This window comes from Phacochoerus africanus, chromosome 8 (genome assembly GCF_016906955.1).
Source record: "Phacochoerus africanus isolate WHEZ1 chromosome 8, ROS_Pafr_v1, whole genome shotgun sequence".
In the NCBI taxonomy this organism is placed as follows: domain Eukaryota; kingdom Metazoa; phylum Chordata; class Mammalia; order Artiodactyla; family Suidae; genus Phacochoerus; species Phacochoerus africanus.
The window spans coordinates 98,109,237-98,126,711 of NC_062551.1; the positions used below are offsets into that span (position 1 = coordinate 98,109,237).

The 17,475-nt window shown below is 50.4% G+C and overlaps 1 protein-coding gene across 2 annotated transcripts in view; it reads left to right on the forward strand.

Moving 5' to 3' along the window:
* Positions 1-16,755, forward strand: part of PPP4R1 (protein phosphatase 4 regulatory subunit 1) — a 73,678-nt gene extending 56,923 nt beyond the window's left edge. For both annotated transcript variants that reach the window (XM_047793709.1, XM_047793710.1), the window contains exons 12-20: positions 3,121-3,290; positions 4,528-4,623; positions 6,172-6,357; positions 7,981-8,142; positions 10,800-10,900; positions 13,673-13,793; positions 13,871-14,005; positions 14,399-14,540; positions 15,661-16,755. In XM_047793709.1, coding sequence (XP_047649665.1) covers positions 3,121-3,290; positions 4,528-4,623; positions 6,172-6,357; positions 7,981-8,142; positions 10,800-10,900; positions 13,673-13,793; positions 13,871-14,005; positions 14,399-14,540; positions 15,661-15,824 — 1,277 coding nt within the window. In that variant the 3' untranslated portion in view covers positions 15,825-16,755. The remainder of the gene's footprint in view (positions 1-3,120; positions 3,291-4,527; positions 4,624-6,171; positions 6,358-7,980; positions 8,143-10,799; positions 10,901-13,672; positions 13,794-13,870; positions 14,006-14,398; positions 14,541-15,660) is intronic.
* The last annotated feature ends 720 nt before the right edge of the window (positions 16,756-17,475 follow it).

The following is a 17,475-nucleotide window of genomic DNA, read 5'->3' on the forward strand; positions in this document are numbered from 1 at the left end:
AGTCGGAGCCACAGCTTCATCCTACATCACAACTGCAGCAGTGCCGGATCCTTAACCCACTGTGCAGGGCTGAGAACTGTCATAGTTTACTTTTTTTTAAAGACCTGCATGGGCATAAGAGTTTCAGGACATGACTTGGATTTCAGAAGATGGCTGATATTGTCTGCCTTAAAATTGTTCTAGAAGTTTACAGCCTGCATTTGAGAGATTTTAGTAATGCTGTCTTATGATTTCATCAATCCTCTTTCTAATTTGGCTCTTAAACCTGCTACAATTTAAATTTGTCAGGTTGTTCTTTCTGTCCATAATGCTCATGCTTTCACATCGTATCCACTGATTGATTGATTCGCCCAGCATTACTTATCGAGTACCTGTTATGTGCCAGATACTCTCCTAGGCACTGAGGATATACCAACAACAAACCAGACAAAAACCCAGCCTGGAAGAGCCAGGAGGCTGAGACACTTAGTACGTGAACTGCCTGTGGCAGGTGTCCTGCTGCCAAACAGACGGGCCCCAGAAGCTTGAGCCTTTGGCTTTACTGAAGTCTGAGGGCATAGTTAACAATCATTCTGTCACTTGTGGTGACTGTGCCTGACTTTTCAAACTTTAGAAGGTGTGCTGAGGAAGTTCCCGTTGTGGCTCAGCAGTAACAAGCCCGACTAGAGTCCATGAGGTTGCAGGTTCAATCCCTGGCTTTGCTCAGTCAGTTAAGGACCCAGCGTTGCTGAGAACTCTGGTGTAGTTTTGCAGATACAGCTTAGATCCCACGTTGCTGTGGCTGTGGCGTAGGCCAGCAGCTGTAGCTTCGATTCAATCCCTAGCCTAGGAACCTCCGTATGCCATGGGTGCGGCTCTAAAAAAAAAAAAAAGGTGTGATGAGTTTTTAAAGGTGCCTTGAATGTGGATACCCTTTCTTTTCTAACTCTGCTCTTGTGGGCAGTCATTTCCTTCAAACTGTCAGAGAAAATCAACCTTTTTGAAAGGCAGTACTTTAACCCCAAATTGAAAACTAAGTTCTGACCAGGGACTAAACTATGTTGCATGATGTTTTCCTGACAGCTGGACAGTAAGATCTTGGGGGGAAAGCAGGGAGGTGCTGCCCAGAGGCCTTGAAGGGGGAGCTGCCCAGCCCCACCCCACCCCCACCACCACCCCCTGGTGTTGTTGGGCCCAATGCAGGAATTAGTCCTTCTGGCAGTTGCAGCCAGAAGAGTCATTCTATTTGTTGACTGAAAGCAATAAATGACTGGGGATTGCTGTTGCTTGTGGCAGAGTTAGAGGTTGTGAAGGTTTGGACCAGCTGCTCCAGCCTCTAAGGGAGGGAGGGAAAATCTGGGTTTCCAGGCGGCACTGCACGCGAGTCTGGGTCACTGGGGCAGGTGTCTGCACAGATCCCTGCTGGAATGGGCTCTGCTCCCGGGTCTTGGTCTGCGTGGCACATGAGGTCAGGCATGCTAAGGACCTGGCTCAGTCTCTCCCATTGGTCTGGCAGTGCATCTGCTGCCCTCTTGGCTCCAGTGGAGAAATGGGCATCAGGCTGTCCTGGAGCCGGTTTTATAAACTTTGTGCCAGGTTTTTGGTCTTTTTTTGGGGGGGGGGGGGTTTGAGAGCTGTGCTCATGGCGTATGGAAGTTTCCAGGCTAGGGGTCAAATCAGAGTTACAGCCGCCAGTCTGTGCCACAGCAACACCTTATTTTTAACCCATGGAGCAAGGCCAGGGATCAAACCTGCGTCTTCGTGGATACTAGACCAGTTCATTACTGCCGAGCCACAACAGGAATTCCCTGAACCAGTTTTTTGAAGAAGCTAACGTCACATGTGATGTACTTCAACTTCTGTGAACATACAAACCTAAAGATGAGGGTGAGCATCGACAGGCTGGAGTCCAGGGTCCCCTCTGATAAGTGACCCACATGGGGCATGTTCTGTGAGAGTCTCTGGTTTGTCAGGTGCTTCCCAGGGGCAGGTCGAACGAGGACCCCCGCCCCCCGCCACACACATACACACTCACACACATCTGTTGGGTGTACGTAGACAGAGCACCTGCGTGTGATGGACAGTGGGTCTCCTTTCGTGCGGTTGAGATCTCACTGTGGAAACAAAGGATTCCCAAAGGGTGTGGGGGGCAAAGCGATGGAGAGGTTGGTAGAGATTGTAGCCGAAATTCGCCAAAGAATGAGGGCGCCTTCCGTGAGTAAATGTGCGTGATTAGACACCTTCACTTTGGCCTCTGCAGTAGGTCACCGTCCTGTATGTTCGCGTGTCTCTTTTGCCAGGGACCTCACGAACCATTGGCTAGAATGGTGCCAGGGCTGCGGCACGTCATAGGCCGTCTAAATCAAGTGGTTACTCTGGTTGCTGTTAATGGTGCGGGACACTTTCTCATCTTTGTACTGAATACGTTTGAAGTTAAAATGTATAAATTTCTGAGCATCCAGGTGGATTGTTCCTTGACGTGATGCCAAACGCTATGTTTTTGGCTGAATTCCTCTTTTATTTGGGTGGGGAAGGAGGTTTATCTTAGCTTTGAATCACTTTTATAAAGAAAGTGCAACTCAACATCGACAAGACCATTTGCCAGACGTCAGGCTGCTGCTTGGTAACTTGTCGTTTTGGTGTCCTGCGAGCAGGGCATTGCTTCATTGGGATCCCTGTGTTTGGGACCAGTCGCTAGTTTCATTTTCCAAAAGAATTAGAGAAAAACAGAGTGGACTGAGACGTGTGATGTTTGACTGTAACTGCCACAGAAACCCTTGTAACTGCCATTGTTTTCTGTTGGCAGGGCTTGCGGGGCTGCTCTCCTGCTAACTAGCTTAGTAAGTAAGCCTGTCGGTCTCGTCATGCATCACTGCAGCTAGTGCACTGACCCTGAGATTGACTCCAACACTAGCTAGCCCCTCTCTCCATACTAACGCCGAATAATGTGCAGTAGTGGATGAGCGTGGTTAATCTCACGGAAGCGTCTTAGTTTTTTCCTTTTTCTCTTGGAGAACTAATGATTTACCGCAGTAGAGGTTTTGTCCAGCTTCTGGGTGGCAGTGTCCCTAAGGGGCCTGCTCATCCTCCATTGCGGGAGCCTGCCGGGCAGGCCGTGCTCACTATCTGTTCTGCCCACAGCGCAGGTGGACGTGCTGGCCGCCGCCCTGCGCGCCTCCAGCCTGGATGCCCGCGACGAGGCCTCTGAAGCCACCAGGAGGGCCCCTCAGGATGAGCCGGCTACTGGCGAGCCCCCTGGCTGTGGACTGGGCCATGACGCCACCGGGCCACTCATCAGCGATGCTGTTGAGGTAACGTGCGTTCACAGCGAGCTGGGTGGGCCCGGAGGCTTTCGTGGGTCACAGGGGCGTGGCACGCCCTCGGCAGCGTGTTCTCACCTCCCCCTTAGCCTCACGTCGTCATCGTCACCACATCCCGTCCCTGTGACTTGAGTGTCACATTGGGTGCTTGGAACAGGGATCCCTTGCAGGCCTCCAGCAGCCTCATCATTTAACCTAGCTCACTGCAGTGAGACGGTCTTACTGGAAGCAAAGCCCTTTATCAGGAATAATTAACTCTTCCCTTTTCTTTCTGGAGAGGTGCTTTGTTTCTGGGCGGACCCTTTCACTGCCTCGAGCAGCGCAGTATCTGAGCAGAAGATCGGGACTTGAGGCCAAGTTTCGGGATTATCTGGACTCTGGAGTGTGAGGGTGGGTACTGTTTCCAGCATCACCTGCCCATGTGCCTGGAGCTGCTCTGTGCCCTCCTGCCCTCATTTCCTGCCACATCCACGCCAGCATCACCTGGCGTCAGTGTTTCCCCTCCCATGTTTATGTAAACAGGGAGGAGGAACAGGCTGCTGGGAGCCAGGGTCAAGTGGTCGCAGATCAGAGCAGCCTGAAGGCTGAGCTCAGAGAGGAGTCATCGCGCCCCCAGGGGCACCATGTCCGAGGGCTCTGGCAGAGTTTGATTTGCTTTCTGCGATGTGAGGCCCACTAGAGTTAGAAGGGTTGTTTAATAGCAGTGCTTCAGGGCGAAACCCTGACCAGTTAGCATCTTTAGAGACTGGGATACTGTGTGTCTGCGTTCTAGAAGGTGTTTTGTTTTCATTTGGGGGTTTGGTGGGGGGGGGAGCTGTTAAAAAAGTAAATTTGTGAAATTAGAAATAGCCGGGAATGGAAACCATAGAAGAGAAACCACTCATGACCTACCGTAAGACAGTAGACTGGACCGCCCTCTCTAAGTACTGTTTTATTAATAAGCTAATTATCAATGTTTGGGCCATCTGAAAATCACTTGTAAATTTACTTTTTAATGACATTCATTCTGGAATTTATTTTCCTACATTCAGCAACTTCCTCTGCAATTTCGATGTAAGGCAGGGGAAGTCCTTATGAGGTCTTAGGTTTGTTGATAAGCATTTAAAAGTGCAAGGAATCTACAAGTATTCTTATCTTTTGGCAGTCCTGCAAGGTAAGTAACTTAGAAAGGTAGTTTAAATGAAGGGAACTGACAGGGTGGTTCTTCAAGTGACTTTTTTCCTGGCAGAGCCTGGACTCCGCCCTGTGCTACATTCGAGATGATTCGGACTTGAGCAGCAACAGTGGTTTTAGTCCTGATGAGGAAAGGCGATCTAAAGTGCAGGTAAGTGACCAGAAATGCTGTATTTTGGGTCGTTAATTCCACTTTACAACCCATTTGTCACCATACTTGGCCTTCCTTATCATGAATGTTTTGAAAATCAGGACTAGGAGTAGCACAGCTTTGCTAAGAGGAGTCTAGCAGTGGAGTAAATACAAGCAGAAACCTTCCCTCTCACACCCGTGACTGCAGTGGTGGGGTCCCTGTGTGATTCTGCTGAGACCTTCTTCGGGCAGAGCTCCCTAGGTGTGCCTCCGTCAGCAGCATCGGGCCTGCCTGCATCCCCATTGTGCCCAGTTTCCAAGGGCTGTGAGATGAGCACAGAGAGAAATGCTCAAAGCTGCAGGTCAACCCGTGTCAGAGATTTTAAACATGGGAGAAGGTGTGTGTGGGACCTGGGGATGTGTGCTCTGTGCCTCGGGACTCTGCTGCGAGGGGGGCATGTGCAGGCTGGTGGAGCTGTTCAAGAACCTGCCCGTGATTTGCTTCGGGACCCTGTCCCAGGGTGTCTGTTCTTTATGTTTGTTCTGTTTGTTAAAAATGGAGTCGGCATTCATAGTGTTTTAAAACAAGCTTTTCACCACTTCTATCGTAGACATATTTTCAAGCCATTATGTGCAGATTGTCTCACTCCTTTAATGAATTTGTTTTATTTTTAGAAAGTAGATAATAAGCTGACAAAATTCACCTCCCTTCTCAGCTTTTCTCCCCAGCAGCCACTGTGCTTTTCCCCCGAAAGGCACCCAGTTCTCCCTTTCTTTGCAGCTCCTTCCAGAGCTCTTAGACGTACGGAAGCAGCTGTGCCTGTGTTCCTCCTGTCCTCACTATGATGCAGATGGTGGGATGCGTATACTCTCTGTTTCTGTTGATGTTAAATTTTTATCTACAGGCAGTGGTGGTGATGGTTTTAAAATCCTTGTTAGGACAGTGCAGAGGAGAGCCAGATGTACCACATTCCTAGGTTACACCAGACCCTGTAATTTTTGCCACCATTGAAAGGTGCTGGTCTTATTTCTTTCTTTTTTTTTTTTTTTGTCTTTTTTCTATTTCTTGGGCCGCTCCCGCGGCATATGGAGGTTCCCAGGCTAGGGGTCAAATCGGAGCTGTAGCCACCGGCCTACGCCAGAGCCACAGCAACGCGGGATCTGAGCCACGTCTGCAGCCTACACCACAGGTCACGGCAACGCCGGATCGTTAACCCACTGAGCAAGGCCAGGGATCAAACCCACAACCTCATGGTTCCTAGTCGGATTCGTTAACCACTGCCCCACGACAGGAACTCCCTGGTCTTATTTCTAATGTAGCATTTAAATTTGGTAAGCAGTTGTAATCGTCCTCTAAGCTGTTTTCTGTATTAAGATCTTGTTTTTTCTCCCAGAGTTGGTTTTACTTAGTTACGTATTGCCCCAGCAGGTTTTCTTACCTCTTTGCAATTACTGGATCCCTGAACCTGTGAGGTTGGATTTCCTCTACTGCCTGAGGTGCTATGTTAAATCCGTGTGTTTAAGTGAGCACCTGATTGACCTCTGAGCCTCTGCCTGTCTTCCCTAGGACGTGGTGCCCCAGGCCCTGCTGGATCAGTATCTGTCCATGACCGACCCCTCCCGGGCACAGACGGTGGACACAGAGATCGCCAAGCACTGCGCCTACAGCCTTCCGGGTGTGGCACTGACGCTAGGCCGGCAGAACTGGCACTGCCTCAGGGAGACCTATGAGGCCCTGGCCTCTGACATGCAGGTGAGGGACCTCCAGCCCTGCTTCCCAAGCCCACACACTCGCTTCCCCTCCTGCCTGCCTTTTTGTTTAAAGCTCTAGAAATTAGCACCATGTTTGACCGGCTGAAGTTCCTAACTCATGACTGCACTGTTTTCTAAGGTTTATGTGTAAATTAGTTCCTGAGAATGTAGGGCTTCTCCTCCCCCAAGAAACAGCATTTTAAGTGCTTCTTCCAGGATAATTTTCAACCTCAGCAGATCTCCAGTTGGTCACCACTGCCAGGGTCTGGGTCCTGCGGGCAGCGGGCAACCCAGGGTGGGTAGGAGAAGCTTGGCGAGGGTGCGTCTGTGTGTGTGTTGCGCACACACGCATGTGCATATTTGTGTATGTGTGTGTGCGCGTGTGTGTGCATGTGTGCTCGCCCCGCCACCCCTTGAGAAACATGACATAGGAGACGTGGACCCTTGGTGGTTTGTGGCATTTCTGTGGCTCTTTTCCTCGGCTTTGCCCACTTGACCCCACCCTCCCATCTGGTTCTTGTGCACCAAGGACTTGCCCTGCTCTGCAGTGACCTTGGTCTCAGTTATTAGAAAGCAGCTGGTGAGACTAATGTCTCCTGAGCTGCAGATGGCGATCCCGCCCGTGTCTTAGTTGGGCGGTTGAAGTTGAAGTCCCTCCTGAGCCAGGGGCACATGGGCCCGATGTCCATGGAACATTTCACCCCCTGCGTCAGCTGTTTTCTGTCTTAGTCCACGGACTCTGGGGCTGCTGGGGTGGATCCCCAAGGGCCCCTGGTGACAGAGAGGGCTCTGCACAGGCGGGGCTCGTGCAGATGTTCTGCCCTCTCTGTTTGAGACCTTGCACATGGCTGTAGCGTTTTCTTTCAAGAAAAGATTTTTGTGTTTGAGGTGGGGATAAAGGCTTTGTCCTAAACAGCATCTCAACAGGTAAAATTTCAAGCTAAATAAGAACGTAAAAAATTTTTAAATTAAAGCCTCATGAAGAGAAAGATGTTTTGGATGTAAAGGTTCCTGTAAATGGAAGGCATCACAGTGTAGGCCCTTTACTAGGACTGTCAGCACGAGATTTTCTATTCTTATATTTCTTAAACTGCCAATTCCTTAAAAACAGGTTTGGTAGTGGTTTCTAATCAGGTGGTCTGCACAGGAGTCAGAAGGGGCGCAGTACAGGGAGGGCACACTAGCCAGCCCAGTGAAGTTGGCCCCGGTGCTGGCTCAGAGCTCACAGGCCATGCCCTTAGTGACCTCTACGCAGGTCCTTCCTAAATGACAGGGAGAAGATAGATATTGCACAGGGATTTAAAATTTTTCTGCCAAGTGTTTTTTGGCTGCACACGCGGCATGTGAAAGTTCCTGGGCCAGGGATCGAACCTGAGCCACAGCGGCAACTTGAGCCACTGCAGTGACACCACCAGGTCCTCACCCCACTGAGCCAAGGGAAAATTCCTCTGCCAGTTTTTGATTCAAAGTGGGCATTTGAAACGTGGTATCTGTCATTACTGTTGATACTATTCTGATGTAACTTGAGATTCCTAGAACTCAGATGTAAATGAGCCCCCGTGTATTGTCTGTAAGTTAAAGCACCAAGACTCTGCTTCCTAACCCGGTTACTTTGCTTCCGCAGTGGAAGGTTCGGCGAACACTGGCCTTTTCCATCCACGAGCTCGCCGTCATCCTTGGAGATCAGTTGACAGCTGCAGATTTGGTTCCAATTTTTAATGGATTTTTAAAAGACCTCGATGAGGTCAGAATAGGTGTCCTTAAACACTTGCACGATTTTCTGAAGGTAATGTTTAAGTCCTTTTGAAGAAAAATGCTAAAATTCCACTGTAGACTTAAAATTTTGACTTTATGCCACCATCATAGTAAGTTTCTGTATGTTCCATGCAAGAAGTATAGCCATGAGTTTGATGGTGAGATGTCACTTAAAAAATATATAGTCCCATTCTGGTCAGTTTTGCTACTGTCACTTTAGTGTTTAATTTATTTATTTGTTTATTTTATTTTATTTTTTTTGTCTTTTTGCTATTTCTTTGGTCCCGCTCCCTCGGCATATGGAGGTTCCCAGGCTAGGGGTCAAATCGGAGCTGTAGCCACCGGCCCACTCCAGAGCCACAGCAACGCGGGATCTGAGCCGAGTCTGCAACCTACACCACAGCTCACGGCAACGCCAGATCGTTAACCCACTGAGCAAGGGCAGGGACCGAACCCGCAACCTCATGGTTCCTAGTCGGATTCGTTAACCACTGCGCCACGACGGGAACTCCTAGTGTTTAATTTAAAAATCATGCTTTTGTTTTTAAATGACGTCAAATCATGGTTGCAAGCATTTGTACCTTTTCCCTGGACATTAAGCATCTGAGGTAACTCCTCAGTAGTGTTGGAGCTGTCTGAGGAACTGCCTTTCGTCCCCACCCCTCTGATGTGGATCTCTGGCCTCGAGGGGGGCAGCGTCATTTAACCCTGGATGCTGCTGTGCTGCTCAGGTTTGAGGTACAGGAGCATCATAGTCAAAGTTGCTCTCATCATCCCAGTCACGGATTGCACGTTGCGTTTAAATATCAGGTCTCTTTAGTCCTCTCACATCTAGAACACATCCCCTGACTTTTCACCTTTATTGTCATGGGCATTTTGAAGAGGCCAAGCCAGTTCTGCACAAAGCCCCCCCGCCACACCCTGAAATTGGGAAGCATTGTTGTAGATGAGACTCAGGTCAGTCAGGTGTCCTGGGGCAACACTGTCTCTGTGTCTAGACCCCAGTGTCTTTCTGATGTACCGTGTCTGGGATGATGTGGTGTCACATCAGCGGGCACATGGCATCGGCTCCTGGGTCCTGGGGGTTCTGAGTCTTCGATTTCTCCTGTTGGGGTTAATGGCTCCCTGGTGGGTGATGCTCTCAAACTTTGGACACCTCCCCCACCTCCCCGCCCGAGTCCTTCACCCAGTGCTCTTTTGTCTCTGCATCTTTACACGGTTCTTGCCTAATCACTTGTTACTGTGTGACTTGTAAAATACTCATTTTCTGGTTTTGTAATTCCGCCTGGATTTATTAGTTGGCATGTCATGTAAAGATAACCTATCCCTTCTCTTCCCTCTGCTTTTTTTGCTTTTTAGGGCCGCACCTGCGGCATATGGAAACTCCCAGGCTAGGGGTTGAATCGGAGCTATAGCTGCCGGCCTACACCACAGCCACAGCAATGCCAGATCCTTTAACCAGCTCATAAGCAAGGCCAGGGAGCCAGCCTGCAACCTCATGGATATTGGTTGGGTTCATTCCTGCTGAGCCACAATGGTAACTCCATCTTCCTCTGCTTTTTTTCGGAAGTTTTTTTTAGTATCAGTGTGGACTCTAGAATTGCTTTTTTATTCCCTGTAATGTATTCCATTTTTGTTATTTGTTCTGAGCATCAAATTTGGTCAAGAGGAGCCTCTTAAAGCCCTCTCTTGTGTCCTTTTGATATGCCCCTTCATTTCCAGGCACGTCCTTGTTCTCTGCCACTGCCGGGAGACGGCAGCTTCTCTGAGGAGCCCTGGTCTTTTCCGGTGGAGGGCGGAATTAGAAGCCAAGATCCAGACACTAGATGTGCTCACTGGTCCTGGATGGAGTTTCTTTTAGGCTCTCTCAGGGGATGGGTTTGGGGGTTTTTAAAAATTACTTAGTTCACACTGGTATTTTTTACTTCCAATCCAATAACACTTCCCCGCCTTTCTTCACTTTTTTTTTTTCTTGTAAAAACTCTTGTTTTTAACAACACTAACATTCAGTCATTTGCTCAGTTCTATACCAAACATGAAATCGTTTCCTAATTCCTCCAATAATAATTCCAGCATCAAATCAGCCACATAATGTTCAAGATTTCCTTCAGCACTTTGTCGTCAGAACATGTTCCCGGAAGACGTGGTCAGAACACTGAGTTTAAGCGTAGACATTCTCTGTGTGACTCATCTTTTTGATGTACAGTTGAGTTTATCTGCTTCTTTTATATCAACTTTTAGGGCTTCCCCCTCATTGACTATAAACCTAACTCTAAGTATTAGTATGACTGTTGAAGGAGTGCTTTTTATTGTTTTCACTCAGTCTGTGTGTATTGAGCACCTGCTGGGTGCTGTCCTCGTGCTTCCTCTGGCTCCTGCCTGAGTGGCAGCACAGTCACAGTCTTCACAGCGCTTTGGGGACACGGTGTCACAGGAGGGTTCTGGGAAAGCTCTGCTCAAGGGACCAGGGACAGTAGAGCTCAGTGGAGGCGAGTATTTCACAAGAGGATAAGACTCTTGAAGGTAAATGGAATTATCAGAGGAATTGAACGTAATACCAATTTTTGAAGCAATTGAATGTGGCTGCTCATCTCTTCTCCTTCAGAAGAACTAGCCATGGTATTTAGGGTCATTTTTAAGCATTCTGGTAAAAGAAATGACTGGACCTCTTCCATGTTCTTTCTTCAGCTTCTTCATATTGACAAAAGAAGAGAATATCTCTATCAACTTCAGGAGTTTTTGGTGACAGATAATAGTCGAAATTGGCGCTTTCGAGCCGAGCTGGCTGAGTAAGTTCTAACGATGGATTGACTGTGTTTCCAGGGTTGGGGGGTAAAATTTGTTTTGTTTTGATTTTTAGGGCCGCACCCTCGGCATATGGAGGTTCCCAGGCCAGGGGTCGAATTGGAGTTGCACCTGCTGGCCTACAACCACAGCCACAGCAACACCAGATCTGGCCTCATCTGCAGTCTATACCACAGCTCACACCAATGTTGGATCCTTAACCTACTCTGCAAGGCCAGGAATCAAACCTGCATCCTCATGGATGCTAGTCAGACTCATTTCCGATGAGCCTTGACGGCAACCCTCTGGGGGGTAAAGGTTAACTTCACTCCTACGCTTTCTCTGGATTTCTTCCTTGCTTGGCGTGGGTCTGAGTTTCTGTCTGGTATCCTCTTCCTTCAACACTTGTAATGCATGTCTGGCTGGCAGTGAATTTTCTCAGCTTTTATTTTTTAAGTTTCTTGGATCCTCTTTTTTTTTTTAATTATGGTAAAATATACAAAACCATTTTTGCCATCAGTGCCTTCAGAGTTGTTCACGTCACCACTGTGTAGTCCCAGAACACTTCGTCAGCCCAGCAGGAAGCCCTGCCCCTTTCAGCAGGTGTTCCCCAGCACCCCCCTGCCGCCCACCCGCAGATGTATCATGTGACCTGGCACGTGTTCTCCAGAGTGACTGGTGTGACCCTGCATGCTCTTGACTCCATCCCACTCCATCCCTGACTAAAGAGCACTCTTACAAATCCACACGCTTTTAATCCATACATTTGAGTTGTTGCTGCCTTTTGGCTGATGTAAGTATTACTGTACCACTGTGAACACTCATGTGCAAGTTTTCACTTCAAGTTTTTCGAGGTAGATTTGCTGAGTTACTTGGTAACTCCGTGTTTAATGTGTTGAGGAACTGCCAGGCTGTTTCTTTTTTTTTTGGTCTTTTTTTTTTTTTGGTCTTTTTATGGCCGTACCCGTGGTATATGGAGATTCCCAAGCTAGGGGACAAATCAGAGATGTAGCTGCTGGCCTACGCTACAGCCACAGCAATGCCAGATCCGAGCCTCATCTGCAACCTACACCACAGCTCATGGCAATGCCGGATCCTTAACCCAGTGAGCGAGGGCAGGGACCGAACCCTCAACCTCACGAATGCTAGTCAGATTCATTTCTGCTGAGCCATGAGGGGAACTCCTGCCAGGCTGTTTCCACAAGGCTGTGCTGGCTTACCTTCCCGCCAGCCATGGCTGAGGGATCCCATTTCCCCACCCTCTGAGGCAAGTGCCAGCATCATAGTAGCCTCTCATTTTGGTCTTATGTGCGTTTCCTTGATGATGAGTGATGGAGAGCACCGTTCTGTGCAGAGAGCCATTTGTGATCTTTGCTGGAGAAAAGTCTGCTCAAGTCTTAAATTGGGTTGAATTGAAAGTGTTCCTGTGATGTGATCTGCATTTTCAGGAGTGGGCTTTGCTGGGTGCGGCATTTGGGGCTGGTGGTGTTTGTCTAGGTGCCTCCCAGAGGTCACTGCACGTGTGTGCAGCTGGCCCGGCCTCTGCCTCTACACCCAAGTCTGTCGAGGCAGGAGGGCCCTGAACTTGGTTCCTCCAGCCCTGGGCTGCCTTTGCTGGTGCCGGGCCCCGGGGGGCCCCCCTTGTCCCCTGTTCCTGCCCCTGCCCTCCTGGCCCTGGACTGCAGTTGAGACATGGTGGAGCCTGCCAGGCAAGGGGAGCCTCTGCCCCTTCAAGCAGAGCCTGTGAGCTAAATCCCGGGCAGTGCTGCCCCCTCCCCCAGATGAGGCTTCTGCTGCCACCATGTGGGATTTCAGCCCTCGGCACCAATGGGATGGGGTTTCCTGCCCTCTCTCCCTACCCGAGTTGGGTGTGACGGGCTAGGCTGTCCTCCAGCTGCAGCACCACCCTAGCCCGTGTGCACATGGGCTGCATGCTCTGTTCAGCTCACCTCCTGCCAGTCGTGAGGTAACAACCTCACACACACCTGGGTGGGGGTCAGAGTCTCGTAGGTGCCCAGGGTCTTTCACTGGTGGTGCCGCATCCACTCAGACTGCCCAGTGGCCCTTCCTGGCCATGGTTCTTGGGGAAGCTGAAGGGGTGCTGGCGGGTGTCCCCATCTCCCTGGGGTGTGTCTTGCCTAGGGCCCTGGGGGGTACATGAGGTTGCCCAAGCTGCTGGAAGCCTCTTAGACCGAAGTGTAGCTGGATGATCCCAGGATGTCCTAAAGAGTTACTGTGGGAGAGGGTCCCAGGTCCCCAGTGACCTAACTAGGACATGCACTGCTGTCCCTGTGGACACAGGATTCGGCTTCCTGATGTTCCAAGAGGGCAAGACACTGCCAGACAGGCGTGTTATTTAAATATGAGTCCCGGAGTTCCCGTCGTGGTGCAGTGGTTAATGAATCCGACTAGGAACCATGAGGTTGCGGGTTCGGTCCCTGCCCTTGCTCAGTGGGCTAACGATCCGGTGTTGCCGTGAGCTGTGGTGTAGGTTGCAGACACGGCTCGGATCCCGTGTTGCTGTGGCTCTGGCGTAGGCCGGTGGCTACAGCTCCGATTTGACCCCTAGCCTGGGAACCTCCATATGCCGCGGGAGCGGCCCAAAGAAATAGCAAAAAAAAAAAAAAAGACAAAATAAATAAATAAATGTGAGTCCCGGCCTCTGCACGTGTTAACCCTGTGGACAGGAGGCAGGACCGCTGCTGTTCAGACGATGAACCCGCTTTTGTCTGTTGTGTCTTTAAACTGTACCTTGTGTTTTACCACGGTTCTTGTAGACAGCTGATCTTACTCCTGGAACTGTACAGCCCCAGAGATGTCTATGACTATTTGCGCCCCATTGCCCTGAACCTGTGTGCAGATAAAGTGTCTTCTGTCCGCTGGATTTCCTACAAACTGGTACGTGTCACCCTTGCCGCCGTCTTAGGCCAGCAGACCGGGGCAGGGGCGCTGCTCACGTGTGTGTGTCCCCGCAGGTTAGCGAGATGGTGCGCAAGCTGCACCAGGCCGCACCACCCTCCTTTGGGGTGGACCTCATCCGCGAGCTGGTGGAGAGCTTTGGCCGCTGCCCGCGCTGGTCAGGGCGCCAGGCCTTTGTTTTCGTCTGCCAGGTGAGCGGGCACGCTGGCCGGGTCACCTTCCACACCTCCTTATCCCCTGTCAGCTCTTGATGAGTCACCTGGTCCCTCAGAGTTGGGGACCCTCCTGGGTTCTCCCACCGCACCCCTCCCCCCACCCCGAGCTCCCCAAAGCAGCACGGCCAAGTCATCCATCCATATTGCTCAGCTCTGCGGCCATGTCCTTGACCATGACTGTGACGCCTGCCAGGCCTCTGTGGGGCAGGTTAGAGCTGCGTCTCTTTGGGGACTTGACCGCATCACTTTTAGTTCCCAAGTGCCTGAAACATTGGTTAAAAAAGCGGTAACTCGATCTGAAGCACTTGCCTCTAAGAGGTCTTGTTACCCAGGGTTACCTGTGGGCCTGAGCACTTCTTGTGTCCCCAGACTGTCATTGAAGATGACTGCCTTCCCATGGACCAGTTTGCTCTGCACCTGATGCCGCACCTGCTCACTTTGGCCAATGACAGGGTGCCAAATGTTCGTGTGCTGCTTGCAAAGACCTTAAGACAGACTCTACTAGAAAAAGGTAGGTAGGGAGTTCTGGCTGTGGCTCAGTGGGTTAAGGACCTGGCAGTGTCTCTGCAGCGTTGCCAGTTTGATCCCCGACCCAGCGCAGTGGGCTAAGGATCCAGCTTCACCAAAGCTGCAGCGTAGGTCTCGCTGCATCTGGGATTCGATACTGGCCCCGGGAACTTCCATACGCCTCAGGTGGGGCTGTTAAACAAGAAACAAGAACAAGGTAGCAGGTGACCCAGAAGAAGAGGTGGCAGGGAGGGGCAGGGGCTCACCAACGAGTGGGAAGGAAGGACAGTGCTGCTGGAGATGTGCTGTAAGGGATGTGCTGTAGGTCCCTTCCACAAAAGACACAGAAGAATAAGGGGCAAGGAAAGGGACATTTAATTGAGATAACTTTTCTTTTTTTAATAATTTCAAACTTAGTAGTTTGAAAAATTGTTCAGTGAAGACAATGTGAAAAGTTACTGCTTTTGGTGCACCCTGCCTGACACTGTTCTCCCGTCCGGTGGGCAGCACGTTGGAGTTGCCTCCTGCTTTGCATTCATCAGGCAGAAGAAGGAAATGCCCCTTGGTGCTTGCTTTGCTGCAGGCTCTAAGCTACTCGGGGTTCAGGTGGTCTTTCTTGCTGTAATTGCCCCGATGCCTAAAGCATGTCCCTGGGGTGCATGAACCCCAGAGCCAAGCCCAGAGAGAACTCTGAAAGAGACTTCAGAGAACCCAGATGAATGAGCCTGGCTTCTTTTTTCACCCTTTGGATTCACTGACATTTTTCAGCAGCACTTGCAGCGAGTGTCCAGAGAAGACTCTGGTTTCCTTTGTGTCTGGTTTGTGTTCTTGAGCTAATCAGTAGCTGTAATGAGTACAGTTTCAATATATTTATTAGCATCATTGCCATTAAATGTCATGAGATTTAGTCTGTTATAAAAACAAGTTAAATCTTGTAATTCTCTTACATTTGGGGACTTTTTTTCATAGAACACAAATCGGTTTGGATTACTGTTTATAATGGCACAAAGCTTATGTTTGTTGTAGAAAAGTCGCATTTTTTAATGAAGAAGAGCTTTGTGTCCTTGCACTTGACCAGACCTAAGCGTTCTCCTGGTTTCACTTGTCACCTGCACCCCTTGCAGAATGTTTCCTCACCTCTGCCAGCTGCCACCAGGAGGCCGTGGAACAGACCATCATGGCTCTTCAGATGGATCGTGACAGTGATGTCAAGTACTTCGCCAGCATCCACCCGGCCAGCACCAAGGTCTCTGAAGACGCCCTGAGCACGGCTTCCTCGACCTACTAGCCGGCCTGACCAGGTTCCCTGCTTCCAGGGGGCCGAGGCCCGGCACACGCCCCACGTGGCCCGGGACAGCCGGGGGGGGCACCTCCCTCCCTCGCAGACTTAACTGCAGGTGCAAGTTGCCTACACCGATACCAGGGATTTTCAGAGTCAAGAGAAAGTACAGTAAACACTCTTATCTTACCTTGACTCGAAGGGAAAGTCATTCTCAGAGGATTGTAATTGTCACCGAAGCCTTAAATCCTTCCGTCTTCCTGACTGAATGAAACTTGAATTGGCCGAGCGTTTTCCTTGCGGAGGACGAGACGCCCCGAGGCCCGCATTGCTTTCTGCCGGTTCCCCGGAACCACCGAGATGGAAGCGCGGCTGTGAGGCGGCTGCGAGGAGAGGGACGGGAGAGACCTCCATCCAGTGTTAGCGCTCGCTCCTTCCACGCAGGCCGGGACCTGCGGGCTCTGCAGCCAGCTGCCGGTCCAGCCCGCCGTGTGAATAGTGCCGACGTGCGTACGCGGGAAAGGAGATATTTTTTGGATTTCTCCTAAGGGCTTGATGCTAACACTAAGTAGAATCTGATTTTAACTCTTAAATGCAGCACATTGCTGCCCACATTTACGGAGCGTTTGCTGAGTCTTTGTGTCCTGATTCTTTTTCATGCTGGTCATGACCCGAAGGAAATTTATGAGCACGTGTTCTGTACGGCAGGCGTTTTTAACTTGATCATGATCGGCTCTGAGGTGCAACTTCGTCTCCCATGCTGTACATACCTGGGACCACTCTGGGGAGGGCCGCAGCCTTTAATCATGCTGTTCAGCTGCTGTGCACAAGTTCTCTCGTCCAAATAAAATTTATTACTAAGATCTATACAGAGAGAGAGAGAGAGAAACTTTCAACTGTTTTCTAGATATCTGCCAATAAATGCAATTGGTGACCTGTATTAATTATTTTAGTATGAACTGGGAAAACTAGGTTAAAATACTTGTCTTTTAACTAGTTTAGTAATTTCCTTGATAGCTGCGCGTGGGTCCTGGGCTGGGTCTGCTCTTGGCCAGCAGCGAGGCCCCAGGCAGTCTCCTGAGGGCGAGCATGTGTCCAGGGCTCGGCCTGTGGTTTTCACCCGCAGGAGAGGCTGCCAAGCCTGGGTCTTAGGTCCCAGGTCCGCAGTCCCGTGTCCCATCCATCGGTAAAAGGGCTGGTGAAGCCTGTCCACTCACGTCTGCATCAGAGGAGACGCTGCGTGGATGTGCTTTAGCAAAGGGCTGAGCGGAAGCTCAGCGCCTTGAGCCCGGCTGGGATGGCCCCAGGTCGCCGTGGTACTTTGGGGCTCTCCAGGTTTGCAGTCAGCAGACTGGGGCACCTTGACCTCATCAGGTAGATCTGGGAAGCCTCCGACTGCCTCCTGTGTGTTAGGACAGGTGGGCCTTGGGGCACATCCCTGCCTCCCTGCCTGGGTACTTGTGCCCTGGGGTCTGGGCATAGACACATTCCACTGAGGTGGATCTAAAATCAGCACAGACGGGAAATGAGCGAAGCAGGGAACACAGGCGGAGCTGCGGAGGCCGGAGGAAGGGGCATCTGTGAGTCATCATAAGAGCAGAGACTGGGGAGGCGGCCTCTTTTGATTTAACTTAACCTGGTATTTGAGGTGTACCCACTC